The 24119-nt window shown below is 38.2% G+C and overlaps 2 protein-coding genes across 4 annotated transcripts in view; both read right to left on the bottom strand.

Moving 5' to 3' along the window:
* LOC122352551 (disks large homolog 2) overlaps positions 1 to 24119 on the bottom strand; it is a 110536-nt gene that overhangs the window by 70013 nt on the left and 16404 nt on the right. The gene's annotated exons all lie outside the window — the stretch shown is intronic.
* LOC122352552 (disks large homolog 3-like) lies at positions 865 to 21254 on the bottom strand. 2 transcript variants are annotated; one of them, XM_043249994.1, is made up of 15 exons: positions 21091 to 21254; positions 19108 to 19264; positions 17999 to 18101; positions 12528 to 12642; positions 8383 to 8559; positions 8203 to 8278; positions 6790 to 6819; positions 6083 to 6182; positions 4157 to 4198; positions 3635 to 3685; positions 3006 to 3107; positions 2725 to 2897; positions 2482 to 2591; positions 1952 to 2043; positions 865 to 1827 (listed from the first exon to the last, which is right to left on the bottom strand). In XM_043249994.1, exons 1-15 carry the CDS (start codon positions 21177 to 21179, stop codon positions 1721 to 1723), a joined length of 1524 nt encoding a protein of 507 aa, XP_043105929.1. In that variant the 5' UTR covers positions 21180 to 21254; the 3' UTR covers positions 865 to 1720. The 2 variants fall into 2 exon arrangements, with proteins under 2 accessions (XP_043105929.1, XP_043105930.1); XM_043249995.1 differs by lacking the exon at positions 6790 to 6819 and having other exon boundaries at positions 21091 to 21248.

Here is a 24119-nt window from a genome sequence, read left to right as displayed (position 1 = left end):
TACAGAAAGAAAGAGACTGAAGGAAGTACTGTACTTCTGTATCCCATTCCGTCGTGATCCCATTCTCTCCGGCTGAACCCAAGGGCAACCACAGACATAGTGCTTACAAAGTGTTTCAAAAAAAGAAAAAAAAAAAAGAAGACTAAATATTTAGAATACACAAGTATAATATATCAGCATGTCTGGGTGTTCAGTTAGAGAAGAGAAAAGCATCCCTTTGAGTTCATACTCTCTCTATTCCATCACAATATGATCACGGCCCTTTAGTCATGTACGAAAAAAAAAAAAAAAAAAAAATATTGTAGTAATTATCCATCAGATTCCTGAGCTCACCAAGCTCGCCCCGGCACAAGGCTCAACACAGTGGAGTAAACATCAGCCCGGAAATGAAGGAGCAGAAGAAAAAAAAATCGTTTAAAAGCTGTCATTACAAAGAACAGATTTAATCAAACCATCGTCGAGTTCTGGGGAAAACGGTCAATTTCAGGCTCCACTAACGCTTTAATATCAAGAAGGACATCCAATACAATTATTGTCTTGATTCTACCCGTTTTAAGGCTGCGCTCCTGGGCAGCTAACAGGACAGTACCTTGTTACCGTTCAGTCTGAAGAGAATATAGTCATGGAAGGCAGAGGAAGTGCAAGTGGGCTGTCTGCTTTTCAACAACTCCAATGGCGGCCGAAATTGGATTTTGCTTAAGACAAAAAAAAAAAAAAAAAAGNNNACTTAAGTCTATTGCACTCACAAGTTAGGCCTCCAATAGGATGATGGGAAACTCACAAAAGCACTAAAATCGAGTCTCCCTCTAAGCACTGATAGTTTGAGTATTGTGTCGTTCCCCCTCCCCCCACGATTGACAGGAATTTGACAGAAGCGTTTATTCATTGTAAGGCAGTTTGGTGGTCTGCAGAGAGCCCATTTACACCTCTCTACCCCCATCTTTAATACAGAGCAGCTAAAACCACAAGAAAGAAAGAACACAAAAACCCAAAGACAAGTAAATGAAATCTAACAGCCCTCCGAGTAGACAATTCTAGTGAAGTGTAAAATGTGTACCGTATTATGTAGTAAAATCTCTCCATAGGGTTTTTATTTTCCATGTGATTTCAGTAATATAAATGTATAGACTCAAACCCCGTTTTCCATTTTGTTCTACCTCCGGATGCGTCGCCATACAAACGGCCAGGTGGCCAATCAAGTACAGCGAGCTGGTTTGTGAGTACTGTTTTGAAGTTTATCCATTAGAAACACGAGCAGTGACGGTACCATCAGCAGGTTTGAACTGTATCTAGTCCTCGTAAAAAACCTCGCACAGCATCCTTGAATGTCTTTTTTCATGAAATTGAATGAACATATACAAGGTTCCCGCTCGTGCCTCCATCTCCAACTCCCCGGCTCCCCATTCTCACTTCGTTGAGACATTCTCATCTTCAAGTCCGTCCAAAACGCACGAAAAGGATTCGCTCAGGTTTCCCTTTTTTTGTTTTACATGACAAAAAATTTCTTTAGGAATGGCATTTCCAATCTTGAATGGAATTGCTGAGAAACTCATGCAGGGGTGTGCACAGTCACAGTAATGGTGAGAAGACGTCTTTCAATTGAGGGTAACATAATGATGACACTAAAACTTGATATGAAACATATCAGTGAAAGGGAAGGAAAGGTGTCGGGTGGGAGTGGGTGCGGGGGTCAGGTGGGGGCTCCGTGGAGGCGGTGAGCTCAGAGCTTCTCTGCGGACGGGATCCAGATGTAAGGGCCTGACTGCTCCTCTATGATCAGCTTGATTTTATTATAGATCTCATCTAGTGAGTCACCCTGGACTATGGCTGTGGAGACAGAGAGAGAGAGAGCAACAGTCATACCACAGCACGCTGTTAAACAGTAACAGAGGGGCTGGACCAACAGACACCCTCCAGATACAGTAAAGAGAAATCACATGATAGGGGTTACCTGTGAAATATTCTCCAAACTCTTGTTCGAGCTTCATTGCCTTATCAAAGACTTTATTGGCTTGCTCGTATGTCTGCCTCTTATTCAATTCCCTGAACACATAAGTACAAACTCCAGTTCAGAATGGTGACAAAAAATATTTATGATGCATAGAATTAGTTGTACAATGTTCATCAATAATACAGTAAAAACTCTCATTTTGTTAAATATTATTATAATTATAATTTAAAACCTTCTGTTTTAATATATTTAAACATTTATTTTATTGCTGTGAGCTGATTTTCTTTTTTAGTTATTACTCCAGTCTTCAGTGTCACAGTCTAACATGCCGAGTTGCTGCTCAAGAAACATTTCTTAACTGTTAAGTAGTTACTTTAAAACATTAAGTAACTGTTTATGGAAACCATAATTTTTGTTTAGGATTTCTTAATAAATTACAATAGAACAGCATTTATTTGAAATATATATATATATATATAAAATATTGAACTATCTTATGCTGGCCAACATTTACTAAATCTTAAACTTACATTAGGGCCTCCACAGATTTTGGCTTGATGAAAATGGCGATTGGGTAGAGCTGTGCTTGCTGCAGTCGCTTTATGGCGTTCCCAGACACATCCAGGATACAGTGTTTTCCCTACAAGAGGATTAAACAAACCCTTTCATCCAGTGTCACACTTTCACCGCACACATTAATTGCCACAGGGAAAATATTTAAGGATTAAACAGGAGTTGAGATCCTGGCATGTTTACACTAGGGAGTCACTGACCCTTTCAGCCACTGCCCGGACAGACAGGATGCTGGTCCCGTACAGATTCTCATTGAACTGGCCGGCCTCAATAAATTTGTTGTCCTGAATGTCCTTCTCCATTTGCTCCCTTGAAGCCACAAAGTGGTAGTCCTGGCCGTCCATCTCATTCTCTCGTCGAGGACGAGTTGTATCTGGAAAAAAAAAAGTGTATTTCTTGCATTACTTTTACAAGTACTGCTAAAACATTTTATAATAAACATATTGTTCATACAGCCAGCATGGCTTCTTATTACACTTACGTGGGACGCAGGATCCAAACTTGTGGGGAAATTCTGAGATCAAGTCATCGTTTACTCTGTCCTTCATTGGACCCAGGATAATCACAGGCCTTGTGTAATGGACTGAAAAGGAAGCCAAATCAATGTTGGTCAAAAACTTCCATCCTTGAGAATAATTTCTTGGCTTTCCTCATAGAGGACATATCATGGAAAACAGGATTTTTCTTTCTTTTTTTAAACATGAGCTCTCTACCCAGTCCACAAAGACCATTTAAGATATTTAAACTCTGAACACATAACTTACAAATGATTACACATCATAAAAAGAGGATATTTACATATAGAAATCCTAAAGCAAAAACTCATAGTCATAGTTCCCCACTGGTACAGCAAACACCCAACTTTTTTCCATGTATACGTGAGCAATGTAGAAATGCAGAATGTAGCTTGACCACACAAAAAACTAGATTATGGCTGTGCATGAAAAAAAAAAAAAAAAGAGACTAATCCAAAAGCATAACTGTTAGAAGTTGTTGTGTGTTGGCATGTGGGCAGTGAAAAACCAAGATTAAGGGTCAGAGTGAGACTGGGAATTGGTAATGTAAAGCTAAATTACAACCTTAAAAAAAAAATAATTTCTGAATACTTACTCTCCTGTCGAATTACTGGCTCGTATGATAGAATTGTGTCTTCCTGACCCTCTGTGTGACGAGAAGAGACAAAAATATCCATTTAAAATATGAAGGCTTTATTTGTCATCATTCAATACAAAAACAATCCACTTGAAAAACCACTGGAATGACCTTGTAGGTGACATGACCATGACCAATGACTATGAATCATTTAAGCATTTAAAAAGGAGTAGTTCACCGAAAATTGAAAATTCTGTCATAATTTTTTGGTCACCATTAACTTCCATAGTAGGAAAAAAAATACAATGGAAGTCAATAGTGACCCAAAACAGCCCGGTTACAAAATTTCTTTAAAAATATCTTTTGTTCGGCAGAACAAAGAAATTCATACAGATTTAAAAGTACTTGAGGGTGAGTAAATGATGACAGAATTTTCCTTTTTGGGTGAACTGTTCTTTTAAAAGTTAATAGCACAAAACTGATCAAATGAAATGCTGCGCCTCTGCAGTAAGCCCAAAATGGATGTTTAGAGTTACTTACTGGAGCTGCTTTCACTGTCACTGGTGTTGGACGTCAAGCATTCTGTGGATATAAGATGAGTGACGTTTAGAAATGTCACTATGCACATTTTCGCTCATATGTAAGAATAGAATAGTATATCCAGCAGAGCTCAGAATGAAACTATACACCCTCCTGAACCATCATGCCAAGAATAGAAAAAGCTGAGTGAAGAGAGGAAAGCAAACACACAGAGAACTTTTGGGCACTTAAATGGCTGCCGTTTCCTTAGAAGGGAAATGGTAGGATGAGGCAGCAATAGGAAATTAAGTATTTCCTTTTCCTAAGACCCTTGTGATCTAAGATTCCGTGCTGAGTGTTTCCTATGACCTTGCCAGTGTTGGGTTCATCAGACAGTGATACTGCTCCTCATGCCAAAGTAAACAAGCCAGTGTCGGATTCCTTACAGGAATCAAATTACAAACATCCCTTAGATACACTGACAACATCATTAAAACATTAAACACACACTCAATCCTGCCCAGTATGAGCTGGCTTTGAAGACACTGGACACTAAGGGGTCTGCTGTGGATGCACTCTCCCTTCAGAGTATGGTACGGCAATCAGATCTTTGATTTAAGAATACTTGTGTGAATAATGTGTGTTTAAAATGGTCCCCTTCATGTGACCATTTGGGAGTCTCTTGCTGCACATGCTTTACTGATTTAAAAAAAAAAAAAATTTGAAAGAAAAGCCATGATATACCAGACTTAAGAAAAATGTATTTGTACCTCCCTCAATCATGGACTGCATTATGTTTTAAATGCAATAAAAACTTCAGAGCTAACAACAAATATCATCTTCATAACATTAAGAGAGTGTGACAATATTAATTTGCATGTCATGTAATAAGGCTGTTATACAGTTATAAAGATCTTGATTTACATTACAAGCTATAATAAAATTTAATATTTTTTTGGTTGTAAATATCAGCAACTTCTCCAAAAACATATTTTCCTCCTCAAAAATAGTATTTATCCCTCTCCAAGGCTCAAACTGCTTACATAGTTACATTTTCAAAAGGTAATAATTTGATACTCCCTATAATTCTCCATATATTATAATTTGTTTTCAATTAGGCCATACAGATTATTTTTACAGACTATATACAGACTAAATTTACCAAATGATAACTCTATTTAAGAACGGTTTTTAGCAAACTCACATTAGGCCTGGCTTCTAATAGACACTTGATGGATATAATCTTGTTTCATTCTGAAAACAATGTGTACTTTTAAAAAGCATGACTATTAAGGTAGAGAGGAGATTCAGTGAGAAAGAGAGAGAAACAGAAAGAAGGAATAAAATGTGTGTGGTGTGTGGCACAGCCGGTTTAGTTAGCTCAGGGAACAGCTGCTTGACAAGAGGAACCACACACTTACTCAAACTCTTTGATCCATAAAAGTCATCGCTTAACCCTGGGAAGTCCTGAGCGTCCCGACAGGTGAAAGCAAGAACAAAGAGAGAGAGCAGAAAGGAAGAATAAAGAGGTTAGTGAGAGGCTGGGAGAAGAGAGGTGTTGCACTCTCGAGGGATGAAGCAATACTAACATCAGCTCGCTGTGCGATGAAAGATCTGGGTTGTTCTTTTGTAATTTAAGGGGGAATCTTCCCATGCAGATTCATCAGTAACAAAATTATAAGTGCAAATGCTGAAGGGAGCAGCTCTAAACAGTTCTGACACTGATGGATGTTCTAGCACAGCGTTTGAGTGTTAGTGCAGCCTCACACCTGTGAGAAGTGCTGAAGTCCCCCTCAGAGCAAGACAAAGGCCAGAGAGGCCCTGATTTGCTCGGTTTCCTCACAGAGAGGTCAAGAGCCAATCAGAAGCCATCTCCAGGGTGAGTGACAGTGACAGGATGAAGCATGAAGGACAGAGTCAGAGCCCTCGTCACACGCTCATACTCACGTTCAGTCTCTACCAACTCCTGCACTATATTCTCCTTGCTCTTGTAAAACGGGAACTTGCGAGATAGGTTGAAGCTTTTTTTGCGCTTCACTTTGACTGGCTGCGTGGAGACGAGCCGATGGCGGGGGAATGGGGATGAGGAATGAAACAAACACAAAAAACAACAACAAGAATGGGTTTCAATGTAATTCACAGCACGCATGCAAAAATAAAACCAAAGATGACATGGTTGCACAAACAAGTAGGGATAATGAATTTAAACAAGTTGGATGCTACATTCAGAAAAGAAGTTCATTTTAAGTTTAACTGTGAATGTAACAGAGGGAATACATAACATAACAATGAATGATGTGAAATATCTTCATTGCACAAATTGCAGAAGAAAATCATGGGTGTCAGTGGCAAAAAAAAAAAAAAAGTAAAAAAGTGAAGTGTGCAATTTTTTTGTTAAAATATTTTTTTAACTTCTGGTATAATTTGCAAGGGTCAACTACATCACCATGCAAAAGCATTAATTTATTATAGATTTAAAAAAAGAAAAATTATATATTTTAAATCATCAAAAACCTCATTGTGAATAGTAGTGTACAAGAATGCCATAGAGGACTTTTTTAATTTATTTATTTATTTATTTTTTAAATAAAGTACACACTTCACCCTTAAAAGTTTAGTTCACCCAAAAATAAAATCTGGTCTTATTTACTCACCCTTATGTCGTTCATTCTGCCAAACATCTCCTTTTGTGTTTAATGAAAGAAAGAAAATCATACATGTTTGTAATAACATGAAGGTAAATAAATGACAAACTTATTTTCGGGTGAACTACCCTTTTAAGATTCAATAAAACGTTTCTCAATCCTGTTTATAGAGGGCCCCCAACAGTCGATTCAAGTCATTGTGATGGGAATATTTTACAGTCATTAGAGAAATTTGTTTCACAAACATACTTTTGCGATTTAATCCCATTTAAATCCACCACTTCTGTGTTTTTCCACATCACACAATGGTTATAATTCCAGAGCAAACTACCTACTGGTGTTCAGCAAACTCTGTGATCCTGTCCCATTTGAATAAAAATGCCTTGATCGCCAACAACTTGTTTTCAGGACAGGATAAAACTTCTAATACGTCAAAACAGATCTGTACATTGGTAGTGAATACAGCCTACCACTAAAGCTACCACTGTCTACAGCAAAAATGCTGAGGAAAACATAACTATGGCTGTCTGACTGTAAACTTTCAGATAATTTAAGCACTCTCAGATAATGAAAGTACTTTTTGTTTATCACTTGCAATTCTTTTCCCCTTATTACTTTATATATGCTTGTTTGCTTTGAAGTTATATTTAGTTGGTTAAATTCTTACTTTTTTAATGTATTGTTAATTTTCAGATTTTAAGTAGCATGCTAATAAAATTTTATTTAAAAAAATAGCTAATAAAATGTTTTTTTTATTAATTTTTTAAATAAAATTTTATAAAAATGCACAAAATAAATTTTATAAAATCATGATGAATTAAATTAAATCTAATCGCTCACCTTCATTTCATTTGGAAAAAAACCCCCACAAATTGCACAAAGCTTTGCTATACTAGCCATAGCTAAACTATTTGTAGTAAAACTGGTTATACTAATGTTAACCAATCCAAACGACTACACAAAATGTATTAATTCAGAGCATGTGGTCTCTGCAATACCCAGGTGAACAAACCTGATCCTACATCTGTTATAAACACAGACGTTAGCCCTGTCCAGATTGTTACATGACAATGGTTAATAAAAATCTAAACTCAGTTTAGAAAACTAGTCCCATCCAAACAGTGCTCTACAGCAGTTTACTATTATGCAGAGAAGTTGAAACAGGTGAGGGAAACATCAGAAATGTAAAGTATTGGGGGCCCTCCAGGACCAGAACTGAGAAGATTTCATCTAACCATCATAGCTGATCATCATGCCACAGTGCATGTTTGTAATTGTACACTTTTGTTTGTGGGGCTGTGAGAAATGAGATGCTCAGTAACAGGAGCCTCCAAGATACTATGAGAAGCCACCAATTCCCACACTCAGGGGAAGTGGAGCAGCTCCCATGAGCCGTTCACAGGAGGACGACGACTCACTCACCCTATTGGACTCAATCATGCCCGTCCTTGCGTGGAACTTGACTGTTTTTAACCGTGCGCGCTCTTTCTTTTCCACCCTATAGATAAAAAAATAAATAAATTGTATGCTTGGCAATGAACACACTCCATTACTACAGGGGAAATGCTGTAATTCTGTCTGGGTTTGTTGGCAGTACTGTACCTTTTCTTGCTTGGTATGACCCCAATTTGCTCACTCTCCCCATGGGGTGTAACCAGCCGTGCCTGCCACCACTCATCATCTGAGGCATTGATGACATGCAGGATGTCCCCATAGGAGAAACTCAGGCCCTGGCTAGGGAGGCAACTGTCCCTGGTCCTGTCGTAGTCAAAAAGAGCCCTGGGAAAACCAAAAGAAATAATACATACATCAACAGTGCGCTGAAAGAATGGGTATTCAGGTTTCATTGTAAAACATCTGTTGTGTTTAATTAAAGGATGGGTGTGGGGATACACATACACAGACAACAGCACATCATTGGACATCTGCACCTTTTTGTTGTTTAAATTTGCTTAGCAGATGCTTTCTCACTAATAGCAACTTACAATACGCTTTCTACCAAAAGCACATATATACACATACACATACATACATATATAACACAAATGTAAATTTAAGCACTGTTCAAAAGTCGGGGTCAATTATATAATTGTTTTCAAAAGTCTCTTGCGCTCATCAAGTATGCACTTAATTGAGGGGAGAAACCCCCCCCATTAAAACAGTAATACAGTTATAATTTACCACATTTTTAAAATAACCATTTTAAGATTTTTATAATGCAGTTTAAAAATTCATTTTCAGCAGCCACTACTCAGTCTTTGGCATCAAACGATCCTTCAGAATTCATTCTAATATACTAATTTCATGGTAAAGAAACATTTCTTATTATCAAAGTTGAAAGTAGCTGTGATGCCTAATATTTTATGGAAACATTTTATGGAAACAGTGATTTTTATTTTTATTTTTCATGAATACAAAGTACAAAAGAAGAGCATTTAATTACCATATAATATTTTCCATATGATATTATTTATCATGTCATGATCAATTGAATGCGTCCTTGCTGAATAAAAGTAAAACTATTTAAAACTAGTTCCCCCTATTTTTCATATCGTTGCTACATACCTACAGTCTCTCAGATTATCCCAGGTTTAAACATAGAAGGGCACAATAGTGATAGAAGATCCACATAAAATCATAAGAGGAACCAGATGGCAGATGACTTTGAGTACAGAAACAGTCAGGCATTGTATTCTAAGCTGAATGTTTTCACCTTGTCAGACAGGTAAATCCAACTGAAAGGAAGAAAACCAGTGGAGCAAGTCTTCCTGTTTTTCTACATACCTTTCTCCTAGGACACACTAATTACAAGCCCACCGAGACACACACACACACACACACACGCACACAAACACACACACACAGCTAAATTGAGGACAACATCAGTCCTCTGTTTTAAGATGGAGTAGCGCAGGGTGGGATTAGTACTGACTGACACGCCTGTAACATTCTGACACACTTTTATCTCATCACTGCATTTGCAGGAATGTGAAAACGCCTTGAGATCTCACACTTAACATTAACACGTGTGGTCAGCTGACTCATAAACCTGCAGCAGCTGAACACTGCATTAAACACAGCTCACCGATGCAAGCCATCATCAGGAGGCCACACGTTCATTAGGTAAATTATATATTTATTATTCAAAAAGTATTACCAGACACTGATTTAACTTCTTTAGAAGATATCAAAATGTCAACTGCTTTTTAATATGAGATTTTGTCATTAAATATCATCAATGGCTAGTGTTTTTTCATTATGGGCAAACTGCTCTATTCTCTCAGGTTTGATGGGTGCTTCCTNACAAACACACACACACAGCTAAATTGAGGACAACATCAGTCCTAGTGGCTAGTGTTTTTTCATTATGGGCAAACTGCTCTATTCTCTCAGGTTTGATGGGTGCTTCCTCCAACAGTTAGTTTCAGATGTTCAATAGGACTCAATTTTTATCCCAGTGCACTTCACTAACACTTTGCACTGGTTTGCCTAACTTTTTTTCTTTTTTTTTTTTAAGTGCCCCCAAATTTAGGCAATACTGAATATCTGGTCAACATTTATTTACAAGTTAACAAGTTATTTATCTGAAGCACAATTCTACAAGAAAAGTAACTTACTAAAAATGTGTTAATGCTTAAAGGTCTTCCCTTGACTGATATGCAAACTTAAAACATAAGATGAATGTACAACAGATAAATGACATAAAATCTAAATTAAATGTTTTAATATAAGTGCAATATCTGTGTGTCAATCGGGAATGTACACGCTTTAATAATTTAGTACATAGCTAGTAGTTTGCAAGCTCTCTGTAAAGTAATGTGTAGTCACATGATATGATGTTTACCCTAAATGATCCAGTAGAAAACTTGAAATACACAAGAAGAACTTGTTTAAATGCTATAAATTTTAATTTATCCTTTATTCCAACTTCTTTTGACTCATATATACCAACAAGCTTCCATTAAAAAACAATACATTAATAACATTAGTGTATATGTAAGCTATTTTTATATGTAAATAACATTCAGAAACTGTAATTTAAATAAGAAATCAATAAATAAATTTTAAAAACTGCCAAAAGAAATGCCATTTATTTATTTAATCTAACATGCGCGACACGAACCGAAGCGCACAGAGGTAGTTGTAGATGTGGTGTTGAAGTACATTTATTCACATATTGTTCTGTCTCTTAATATGAAAGCGAGTATAAATGTCAGCAGCATCAAATATGCCTAAAGGATTGAAGGTTGTCGGATAAAAGAAGAGCATATTGATGCGCTTCACTCAGTCTACTATTTTATACAAACCGCTACTCCTGACCAGACACTTTTGGCAATATTTAGTTTACACGTAGAGTTACACTTACACTTACACAGTGTAATGGTGCAACAAACATTTTTTTTGTAGTGCGTACGTTAGTGCCCATTTATGTTAAAACTAGGCTAAGCTGTAACTAGCATACAGCTGGTGCAAATGGCCCAAGGACCTGACATAACCTGGGCTCCGTGTCAGAGCATTAGTTATCATTTTCTGACAGATCAGGCCTTAAAATATTTCACAGAAAAATTTGTCAATCATTCAATCATTTTCATCTTCTCTCATCATCTGCGACTACATCCATTATGTTTTTCTTATTGGTCTAGGCTACTCCCTTCTCTTCAAACATACACAAACACACACACACACACACACACACACACACAGAAATATCTGGACCACGGCCAATCAGAAGGGGGTTCACCCTTAACTATCTCTAGCCACTTTTCCACAAACGGGCCGAACAGTTCTCTTTAAAGAACCGTTCCATACCGCGCCACCAGGTATAGTTACGGTTTTGTTTCCACTGAGGAATAACAGATTTAATTCAAATGCGTCAGTCATTGGTGAGGTAACAAAAATGTTTACATATGATATGAGGTGTAACTAACACTGTGTTGTGGAGGATGATCAGATATTTCTTTAGATTTTATTACTAATTTGTGTTTCCATTGCTCAAAACAGCGTGCTTAGCAAGCTATGGAAAAACTAGCAGCAAGGCAACAGACAAGATAGATCCTGAGTGACAACGTTACACACAGACACAGACACACAGTTGTCTAAACGTGGAGAGAATTCCGGACCAAGAACAATTTGTCATCATGTTGCGCCGTTCCAGGCTCAGGTGGAAACACAACCAAAACCGTACCTAACAGTTCTTAGAACCATTCAGCCCAATAGTGGGAAAGTGGCTACTGTAATCTTGGATTAATTTTCTTCCCACTGCCATATCCAGAAATACTGGTTATAATCCCCTGAACTCTAAACTCTAAACAGTTAGCACTTCCCTTCATTTTGTCTGACTGGATAAGTATAGAATACTTAATATGAAGTTGTAAACACGGTTAAAAATATTTAGAGTAGAATTATCGAATCAAAAATCTCAATACCAATACCAGAAATACCAATAATATCAAAGCATTGTAGGATATCTTTGTACAACAAAAATTATTTCAGTTCTTCTCAAAGCACTGTTGATGACAAAGATGTATAACTGAGCACTTTTTAACAATAAATGGTGCCTCGTTAGTATGAAATAAACTGATACTCAACTGCTGAAAACATGCCTTGATTATTTTAACTAGAACTTTACTTGTACCGTTTCAATTATATAAAGACTCCTCTGATAGAAAAATAACTATTTTAAATATTGAGGTATCTATCAAATATCAGTAGAACTGAATAACAGAATTCAAGGATGAAGAGGATACCTGACGTAGAGGGAGCGTTTCTCACTGGTGCGGAGGGAGCCAGAGCCAGAGCTCATGCTGCTGTTCATCATCTGCTCCCTCAAGTCGTGGATCTTGGACTCAAAACGACTGTATTCTGGAAAGAGACAAGGTGCACAATCCGTCAGCAACACCTATATTTACAGTGATATTCCGGGCTTTGCTCCAGGTTTTATGAGTGGAGGTGCTTGTAGCGCAGGGCAGAGAAGGAAAGCTCAGCAGCTTATTGAGAACTGATTAATGACCTGGAGAACAGATGGATATTAATCATGTATCTGCATGAGCTATACGCTAATATCTGCTGCCAGATAATTAATTATGCATATTAATTAAGCAGAACATGCACTATTCAGTATAAAGGAATGAAAGCCTCCAACAAACGTCGGGACCATAATAATTTTTCACAGTGAACAAGGCTCTCGTTTTAGAGAGCAGCACTGAAGCATGATGGCCGATTGTTCGGCTGACTTTTAATTAAACGTGTACACCTCTGCTGCAGTGTGGTCGAGCAACTCACAAGCTTAGCAACCAAATTACACATTGAAATGCACGAGCAAACAAGGATAACACGGAAAGACTATTGTTTTTTTTAAGCACTGGGATTTACCTTATAGGTCCAATACAGATCATCCATAAAAACTTTTAACCCATTTTTAACCCACTCCATAACCTTGTATCCAAGGATCAAAAGTCTACCTTCCAAAAATTCCGAAAACAGAACCTGAGGCAGGAATTCCAACTCCTATGAGAATATGAGAACTTAAACTCATAACCGCAGTAACTCCAAGTCTAAAGCTCAACGCAAAGCCGAAACTTGGACTTCACTGTCAGCAGAAACTGCGCCTGCAGGGAGCTCTTCTGTAAACGCCCTGTCTATCACAAACGGGTTAACAACATGCTGGAATGACACGGCAAGGTAAAGTAACCTGACACCACCTATCTGTAACCAGGGGAACACCCCAGCAGAGAGGTGGAAGGAAATGGCTTGACAAACTTCTTGAAAGAAAAAAAAAACCAAAACAAAAACAGAAGCTAAATGTATTGCATTAAAGAGAACCTTGTTTGAAATACAAAGCTTAGTATTCCAATTAGACACCAATAACTTCAATTCCACTACGCTCATCTAATAAAGAATGAGGCAGAAAGTAAATTCACCCCACTGGTCAGACACTCTACGGGTAATACAACACACATACGACAGACGACACAGACAGCTAGGTCCTGTCAGCCTGTTAGACACACAGTTCACAACATTCAAAGGCTAATGCTAAAGCGTCTTCGTTAAGTGTGACCCATCGTCACAAAATCTGGGGAGAATCGGGGCCAGCTCTGCCTCACACTCACATGGCCTCACTTGCCTTCATTATGAGCAGGGCTTTTATTTTTGGGGAGTGGGGATTGGCTGCAGGCTGCTTCTTTGTCATTGCGGTTATATAATATTTGCAGCCATGTGCTTTCAACGTGAAAGCATGTATAGGGACTAGGTTATGATTATTACAGGCATGCAAGTTAGTACCACAAACAGATTTCCTTTACAGAGTTCTGATTATTTTATATGACTTCTGAATAAGCAATGTGTAACATCTCACTATTCCATGCGAAAAGGCATTTTAGTGTAATGATGTAGAGTGTGAAAAAAATGCATATTCATTTTGTGATTTGCTAAAGACTAGATTTACCAGTGTCATTTAATTATTGGCTTTTTAAGATAAGTGAGCATTAAATGGCTGCTGTAATTGTTTCACACAACTTAAGTGCCTTTTTTGCTTTAAGTTTTTAATCCTTATTCTGGTGTCCAGATTCTTTAATGTTTTTAGATATAAATGCTCTCTTTAAGCTATAGGCTAAGTGCTACTTTGCAAATGAACTTGATTGCTCTTAAGGTTCCATTGCATTATTATGTATTGATTGGATAAAAATTAAATCTGAAGTAGTGACGATTTTGTTTTTGTGTATCGCTACATACATTCAAATTAAATTAATTATCGAAAAGAAACCTACTTATTGTCAAGGTCAAAAAAACTTTTACATTTGCAATAAGTTTGCAATCAGATCAATAAAATGAAATTTAAAATTTCCATTTAATGGTTTAAAATATACAAGGTGTCATTTATTTACATAATGTGGAATGGAAGGCCAAATGAGAAAATGTGTTGTGAATGTTTGTCCCTGCTAGAAACAAATGCTTCACAGTTCAAGTTCAATCACTTTCCCCTAAGTTAATGTATGACAAGAGAAGTTCAAATTTTAACAGAAGCCAGTCTACAAATAGACTCTGTCCCTTTCTTACACACACTCAAGTAAGAAGCCATAATGTCTCTCATAGTGCTGGTTCCCACCTAATTCAATGAGCTATTCTGGCACAAATTAATGTGTCACTTCTATTTCTATGTAGACGTAAGAGCCCTTGGGAGGGAGAGGCAGGCCATTTATACTCCAGGAGCGTCTGACTAAGGAGGAATATGGGGGAGAGCGTGCCGAAACAGATAACTTACGCGGCAACATTCCTGTCATTGCTCACATAGACAACAGATAATGAACTATGCACCGACATACTAAATATTAGTTACAGTGGCTATTAATGCACTTAAAATTTTGTCAAGGACCATAATTGATTTCCTATCTTCTGTGCCGGTTAAATCAATCCACGTTCTCTGATTAGTGTTTACAGCTAGTTAACACAATCTTCGACAAATTGTATAATTGGTTTAGAGACATTATTTGAAAGTGTTAAATCATAATAGGAAGCAGCAACATATTTAACATAAATAAGATAAACAATATTACAGAGTTTAGCCTTGTGGTTTCCACTGAGCTTCAAAATGACAGTAAATGTTTAGCATTTTTAGGTTAAGTGACTTCCTGAATGGGCCCTTCCCTGCACCTGTCCTCCTGATCTCAGCAGGAAGCTCCATATAATAACGCTTTGAACAAATATGAAGAAGAAACGTCAGGCCTCCAAGTCGAAGAGCAAATATGCCGGATCACTCTGACAGAACTGAAGCTCAGGTTCAAAGGTGAACTACCCTACAGTTCTCACTGCAAGTACCATATTGCTTATGACAATACAGAATGACTTGCCGCTGCCTTTCGCCGTGTTCTTGGTTTGAATAAAACATTTCTCGCGAAATCCTCGCGCGAACAGTTTACCTGTGTCGCGCAGCAACGCAAACCTTCGCGGACCAAACATATTAAGCTAGAAACAAACTTCATGACGTCAGCCCAACGGCCGAGCAGCTTCATAAGTTGCTTTCGTGACTTATATTAATCTTTAAACGCGCTACACTGCGCTGAACATGTNTGCAGGAAGCTCCATATAATAACGCTTTGAACAAATATGAAGAAGAAACGTCAGGCCTCCAAGTCGAAGAGCAAATATGCCGGATCACTCTGACAAGAACTGAAGCTCAGGTTCAAAGGTGAACTACCCTACTGTTCTCACTGCAAGTACCATATTGCTTATGACAATACAGAATGACTTGCCGCTGCCTTTCGCCGTGTTCGGGGTTTGAATAAAACATTTCTCGCGAAATCCTCGCGCGAACAGTTTACCTGTGTCGCGCAGCAACGCAAACCTTCGCGGACCAAACATATTAGGCTAGAAACAAACTTCATGACGTCAGCCCAACGGCCGAGCAACTTCATAAGTTGCTTTCGTGACTTATATTAATCTTTAAACGCGCTACACTGCGCTGAACATGTAACTCGAGACAACAGAAATCCATTGTGAACACAAACAGCGACGCTTTCCCTTTTCAGCCCAGCATATTGGAGCACATAAAGCAACTCTACTGCCGGCTTTCATAGCGTGTAATAAATTCATACTGCGTTTTCCATACTTTACATAAATATTTCCTGAAAANAACTCGAGACAACAGAAATCCATTGTGAACACAAACAGCGACGCTTTCCCTTTTCAGCCCAGCATATTGGAGCACATACAGCAACTCAACTGCCGGATTTCATAGCGTGTAATAAATTCATACTGCGTTTTCCATACTTTACATAAATATTTCCTGAAAATACTCTATGAATAGAAGTTGAGGCGATCTTACCCGGCGGCGGCTAAAGCGCTGTGTTCAGCTCAACTTCTCGTTGTCCAGCTCACTCCAAAAACATTTTAGGTAATATAAAAACGAATCAAAGGATAACCAAGCGTGTGCCGCATCGGCGAGGGAAGGAAAACGACGTTTTCTTAAGTTTCGAAAAGACACGAAAGGTAAATAAATAGTAAAGAGTTTAATGAAAATGTTTCGGTCTGTCCTGCTTCGCTCCTCCCATCCCAACAGCGGCACCTTCTTCTTTAAAACAGAGTCTCATTCGCGCTCGAGACGCGGGATTTCAATCCGTCCCGCTCACGCGACCAGCGCGCGCTTATTCCATATCTCCAGTCAGAGAGACTCCCTTGTGATCCAGCAAATGAAACCTAACCCTGCGCCGAAAATACGCTTACAAACTGTAAAGCCAGGCTCTTCCTTCACCCTGTAGTTTTTAGTCCATTTAGTTCTTTCCCCCCTCTTTTTTTCTCTCAGGTTGGTCCCTCCCACTTCTGGCACAGTTTCCTCCCAGTACTTTCATTCAAGCGAGAGAACTAGTGTTGGGAAGTCCGAATCATTTCCGTGAATCGGTTCTTTTGATCAGATTATATCTCAAAGAATGATTCTTTTACGAATTTATTCTTATCAAGCCACACACAGGCACATCTTCTATTAGTTTAGTTAAAAGCAAATAATACTTTTACGCAAACTACAAAATCCAATCTGTTGCAGCCGTGAATTATCTTTTAAAAAAAGTATTATTGAAATATTATTTGTTGCAATGAATTACTTATTGTGAACCAGTTCAAATTATTTTTCAAAAAGATTCGACTCAATTTTCGATTCATTCCAGTGAATTCCAAGGAACTTCAACGGAGTCACGCTGTTTCCATGCGTAGTTCTGGATAAAGCTTTATTATTGAACACTTCATAGAGCAGAGTATGTCAGACAAAAATCTGCCCCCTTAATTCTACAAAAGCCAGCCAATCACCAGTCACTGAATGTCCTCATTTGCAAATATGGATTCTTTCTAATAAAACTAGGCGAGGCTAAGTAGTTCACCTTTCTTAAAGGGACATGCACTAGTATGCCGCTGTAATAGAGTGGTTACAGAAGCAGGCAAGACACAACAGGCACACTTGGGTGTGTGAAGAAAGTGAGAGTGGTTTGGGGTCTTGATGCAAAAAAATCACATAATATTTCTAAGCACAAAGGTGATCTTTTCTTAGAATCACACTTTAAATTATGTATTGCTCTTAAATGAATCATTGCATATTTAAAACCCTATAAAAGCTAACTTGCATGCATCAGCTCAAATCTCTTGTCGTTGTTAATCTCATGCATTGTCCTCTAGGGAGCTCAGTTTCTTTTGCAGTGACAAACATCATGAATACAGACTGAAAGAACCACTCTACCTTCTGGTCTGTACTGGGCAATGATGGTCACCGTCTGTCCAGCCCTCTTCAGTGCAGCAGCAGCCTGCTCATGGGTAGCATTGCGCAGGTTTACACCATTCACCTGGGACAATACCATGGTAACAGATTAAAACAACAACCCCCACACACCACACACTCACGCAAATCACATGATTCAATGCCAGGTCTACTTCATACCAATTTAAAGAGCAGATTGCATTAAGAATCATGAAAAAATCATTTTTCTTTCCATATGATATACACTAAAGAATATATATGTTTGGGCTCAGTATGATTCTTTAAAGAAATTAATACTTTTATTCACCAAGGATGCATTATAGATTGAAAGGGGGAGTAAATCAATAAAGTTCTTTCTCTTTATCAAATAGTCCTGAAAAAATTAGGTTTCCACAAAAATATTAAGCAACACAACTGTTGAAAACATATACATATACATATATACATAAACATAATAACAAATAGTTCTTACACAGCAAATCAGCATATTAGAATGATTTCTGAAGGATCATATGACACTGAATACTTTGCAATCACAGGTATAATTTAATTTGATAAAATACGTGACCCTGGACCACAAAACCAATCATAAGTAGCACAGGTATTTGTAGCAATAGCCCACAATACATTGTATGGGTCAAAATGATTAAATTAAAATTAATTTACAAAAATATTTTATGCCAAAAATCATTATATTAAGTAAAGATATTTAGTAAATTTACTTCTAAATATATCAAAACATAATTTTTGATAAGTAACATGCATTGCTAATGACTTAATCTGTACAACTTTAAAAGTGATTAAATTAAAATACATTCAAATTAAAAAAAGTTTTTTAAATTTTCACGATGTTTCTATTTTTACTTTATGTTTGGTTAAATAAATGCTGGTGAACATATGACAATGGAAGCTTATTTCCACCATTGGATAAAAATAAATTAGTCAGAAAGTCAGAATTGAAAGATAAAATATTCCAATTACCATTTACATTTTTTTATTCCAAGGAGGAAAATGGCTTCCATATAAGACACATCTTGTAATTTTAATGGTGTCCATCTGTTTGAACGTGAGTGTCACAGACAGTTACTGACCGACAGGATGCGGTCTCCTCTCCTCAGCTCTCCACTCAGGTCAGCTGGCCCACCTGCCAAGATGAAAGACACGAAGATGCCCTCTCCATCCTCGCCGCCCACAATGTTGAATCCCAAACCTGTGGAACCCTTGTGCAGCAGGATCTTCCGCGGCTCCCTGCCAAGCAGACGACAGAGTCAGAGATCAAGATGGACTCGGATCACCACAGCAGCAAGGAGAGGACGAAAGACAGACATGTATGTGCAGTAAAAAAAGCACATTTTGAAGTTTGAGAGTTTTGAGACATGTTTCAAAAAAGCTTCAATCATCCCAGACTGCAGCAAGAAGGAACGAGAATTCGGAGGGCAAAGGAACAATAATAATGTTTCAGTCTAGCCAGAAGGTAAATTATTATTTAGCATTTGTTTTTTTCCTCCTGTCGTTTACAGAGAGCGGAAATCGAGATGAACAGATTCATGAGAGCACACAACGCTCTAGTCACGACTAGAGGAGACTTGCAAACTTTCATCCACAACAAAGCTAAACAGCAAGCGCTCCAGATTTGTTCCAGAAATGAGCGCTAACACATACACACCGATAACTAACACACTTTCTCACTCGCGTTCACACGTCGAGCTCATCCCTGCCTCGTGCAGGACCGCTGTACTGTTTTAGCAGCCGTGATTCATCTGCATTCCAGACTGCCCAGATCTGGCACACCAGCAAGATTTGACTACATTCGTCAAAAAACCTTTCCGTAGGCACTGCAGAATAACACAGGAAAAAGCGGTTCCCTGAAATGCAACACACATCCACGTTTGTATTGACAGCTCCCAGCTTTCAGCAGTGCAGTACGCATGTTTCTCATTAGAATTCTCCACTACCACAAGACTCTGCTGGCTCTCGACATGAGCCATTCCACCTCCATCGCCCATGGTACAGCTTTATGATGCTGAAAACAGCACTTTTATGTGAGCGGATGAATTATGCTTTTAGGAAGTGTTTTCATTGAAACATACATAGTGAACATACAAAATGAATGTGGTGTACTGGAATGTGAATTAATTTACTAAGAACCTTATGTCCATAAATTTAATGAAGGTGGTAAACAGATTTTAATCACCTTTTTTTTTTTGACCTCACTTTATTACATGCATGACACACTGTAAAACCAATGCCTGCATAACAGCTCCCTGCCTTCTGCCTCTCTGATGGATCTCTTGTACACAACGTTATTTTTTGAATTCCTCTCTTTTGTAGTCTTATCCCTGTTGTAAGATGGCAAATTGAAAATATTCTCACACACATATGATGTACATCTTTGATTGATTTACTGGAAATACGGCAGCGAGAATGAATTTCGTTTGGTTACCCGGTTTTGATACTTTACAAACATTATAATTAAACCTGTTGAAACCCTGAAGAAATACCAGACAGGGTTGTGAATAATTTAAAACTGAAAATGTTCTTCCTTGGAGTTCAAGGAATTGAATTTCCACAGAAAACCGAAATAAAATGAAGATGAATTTAAATGCAATTGGCAATGGGTTCTGGGAAATGAAATGTTGTACCACCCTGCTTCTACCGTCAGGCATACAAACCTTCAAATCTTTTTTCAAGAAAGCTCTGTCAAGTCAATATTCAAAGTGTGTTTCATAAACATTAAATAATAATCAGAAGTAATAAATGAAACTGATTTTATGTTAACTGAGTTAATTAAAGGCAATTATTATTAATGTCTAGATCAAACACTTATTAAATCGAGTAATAAATGTTTGCACTAAATTAACTGAACATATGCTTTTATTAAAAGCGATGGGAGGTTAGTACTGAGAATTTATTAAAAAACATTCCTTTTATATCAAAGCAAATAAAGAAATGAACAGCAAATACGTTGCAATTGCAAAGCTGTACAATTCACAGCTTCCTGGTGCACAACAAGATAAAGCAGTTATCAGATGCAAACAGTCGCTCAGTCAAACCACTGCCTGGACCTACTGTACCTGTTCATGAGGGTGATGCTTGTCCGGCGTCGGCGCTCTACATTAGACTTTACCATTGGCAGGGAAGATGAGATGTTAACAGTGAACATGGTGCCTGCCGCTAGCTACCCGGCAGGGTTATGAAGAAAATATTCCCAGGACTTTGTATCTCGGTCTAGACCAGCGGTGAAGTGCCGCATGTTTATATGTGTGCTTTCTCTAAGTGTAGGGGGAGTGATGGGAAACAGCACCACATCGGCTGTCACGCTGTCACCCCTGCAGCAACAGGGTAAGACTTAACTCTTACCAAGCCACATTAACATAATTTCACCGTCCAACACAAAAACACATCCCTGTTTGTGAAGTTATTGATCAGGAATTGATTGGATAATGAGTAGCCTACTCCTACATTAGCATTAGCGGTAACAAAAATCTAAGAAGCTATTATTTTGGTTAACATTATGCAATAGTCCATGTGGCCTAAGTGATGCCAGTGTACAAGAAAAGTCGCTTCAGAGAAGAGAGGAAGTTTTTCTCTCCAGTAAACATTCTATTTTTTGTGTATATTATCTATCTCATCCACCTAATTTTGCAATGTGGAGGGTAACCTATTGTCTGTGAAAGAACATTAAAACCTGCTGTTTTTGCATTTGACTTTAAATACTTTAAATTAGAATAAAGAAATACCTGTTTGCAACACCAAGCAGCATAACTAAAAATAACTAAAATCAATTACAGAAGCCGTAAATATCACAACTGACCACGTCTCTTTTTATGGATAGGGCAGATATTTGTAGAGCATTTATTTACTTCTCCAATAATCTCAATAGCATATGTGACACCCCCTAACCATCACCACCACCACCCCAACTTTGTGGCACAGGATGAAATTTCCTAACCTCACTGAAGGATGACCACAAGGCTCAGAGGTTTACAGGGTTGCAATGCCCCAGTGCAGTCTGTCTGCTTCTCTTTCCGCTCTAAGTAATTGGCTCTGGTTGGGTGATTAATGGTGGACACAGTGGATTGTGTTCTCCGGAAACACGCAGAGACATAATTCTCCCTGGAAAACATGTTCTCTTTGGCAGGATCACAGACTCATGGCTTTCATGGCCGCTATGGGCTGTTCTCTCTTCCTTTTTCTCTGCGTTTTCAAAGCTCTGGGTAAAAACCACAGATCTCTTCCTCAGAGCACACTACTTCAGTCCCATTTGACTTCATGCCAAGAGACATTCAAGATATTTCCAGCCTCTCCAAGCAGCTAAGAATAAACCAAGCGTGTCAACAGTTTACAATCAGGTGCGTCACTGAGTAAAGCTGCCAAAAAGTACCCCTGTTCAATCATACTGAATCATACGCCTGTTATTTGCACAGTATAAACTAATCCTAATGACAATAGCTTGACGCTCGTAGTGTTGCTTTATTGACAATGATGTTATAAAGATTTAGATTCTGAATTGTCAATGGTACTAAGAAGCAGAAGTTTGTATTTACTTAACTATATGTTTGCTCCAGCAGTGGAAACCATTTGTGGAAACCATGCCATTTCCACCTGGATTTATAGCTTACTTCCACATTGAGGAAAAAATTGTGGATATTTCTGTTGTAGAGAGATTACATGAATAAGTGCACGGTTGCTCTCCTTCGTGAAACTTAATGATTGTTCCCATGATGCCCTGCTTCACAAACTGTCAAAATCTGACTTAACGATTCTTGAATACTTATTAGTTACATATTTAAATATACAAATAATACATAAGTCACAAGATAAAGCTTAATTTTATGTATACCATACATCTATTATTGTTTGCAATATAAACCAAACCCAGATAAACTGCAATACACATCTTAAAATCTACAGCTGCTACATCATGACTATGCTCTAGGTAACTAATAAAGGTTACTAACTTTACCTCCCCAATGAAAAGCACTTTCCATTTTTTTCTTTCCTAAAATTCCCAAACTGTATATATATATTCGTCTTCCTTCTTTAGTCATAAAATACATCAAATCTAACCAAGTGATGTAATGCACTGAATGGAAAAACAACTCTATGAGTCATACAAGGAAGCCATTTCTGAAAACCGTAATCAAACATGGTCAGAAATGGCCAGAACTATTTGAAATTTGAGATAGTGTGTTTATACACATCTCTACGTCTAGCTGGCTTTGTGAGCGTCTCTAAATGCATGTCTGTCATTTGTGAACATTAGTGTGTGAGCAGATTGTCATTAGCCTGTTCGACTGGCGGCATGGCCGATTGTGTTCTGCAATCCGAATGGTGGGTGGGAGATCTCCCCCAAATCTCCATAATGTATTCAGCTGGTAGAAAAGCCAAGAGGCCCTTAGCGTGTACTGGGTCAGATGGAGGGATCTAAATGTGTCCGTGACCGCCATGCTAGTGTGGGGGAAGCACAGATGGGCAGAGGGCCTATCTGAGTCTCTCCTGTGACTCAGTCATGTATACACACACACACACACACACAGGCAGAATCCTCCAGGAGTGAACTGACACTGTACACCAACACAAAGTATATATGCCTGTAAACAACTTTTATTAGACCTCCAGGGTGATTGTGATAAGGTTCAGACTTACTTTGACAGCTTACTTTGGGACAGTAAAAAGCAAAGAGGGATAATAGAACACTATTTATGTACTTTGGTAGGCGTAAACCTGTGTAGGTTTAAATATTGTGTTTCATACTGTATGTGTGTGTGTGTATGTGTATGTTTGGGCTGCATGTCAAAGGGAGTGTGTGTTCATGTCAGCACATTATGACAGACTGTCTAAGTGTATCTGTGTGTGTGATGGGCATTGGCAGAGCACCCTGTGCGTGTGTGTGTGTGTGTGTGAGTATGTGTGTTTGTGGCCTGCTTTCCCCCCATTCAAATGAATCATGACAGCTTCAGGAATGTGCGCCACTATTCATTTGTAGTCTGACTGCAGAATCAGCCTCTCACTTCCCAATACATTTATGGTAAGAGCAGGCCCTACTGTTTATATTTACATAACTGCAACAGAAGCCAAATATTCTTGTGTTGGAAGGTTC

This window comes from Puntigrus tetrazona, chromosome 10 (assembly GCF_018831695.1).
Source record: "Puntigrus tetrazona isolate hp1 chromosome 10, ASM1883169v1, whole genome shotgun sequence".
Lineage (NCBI taxonomy): Eukaryota > Metazoa > Chordata > Actinopteri > Cypriniformes > Cyprinidae > Puntigrus > Puntigrus tetrazona.
Note: the sequence above shows the minus strand (reverse complement) of the source record. Positions and strands in the feature narration are given on the sequence as shown.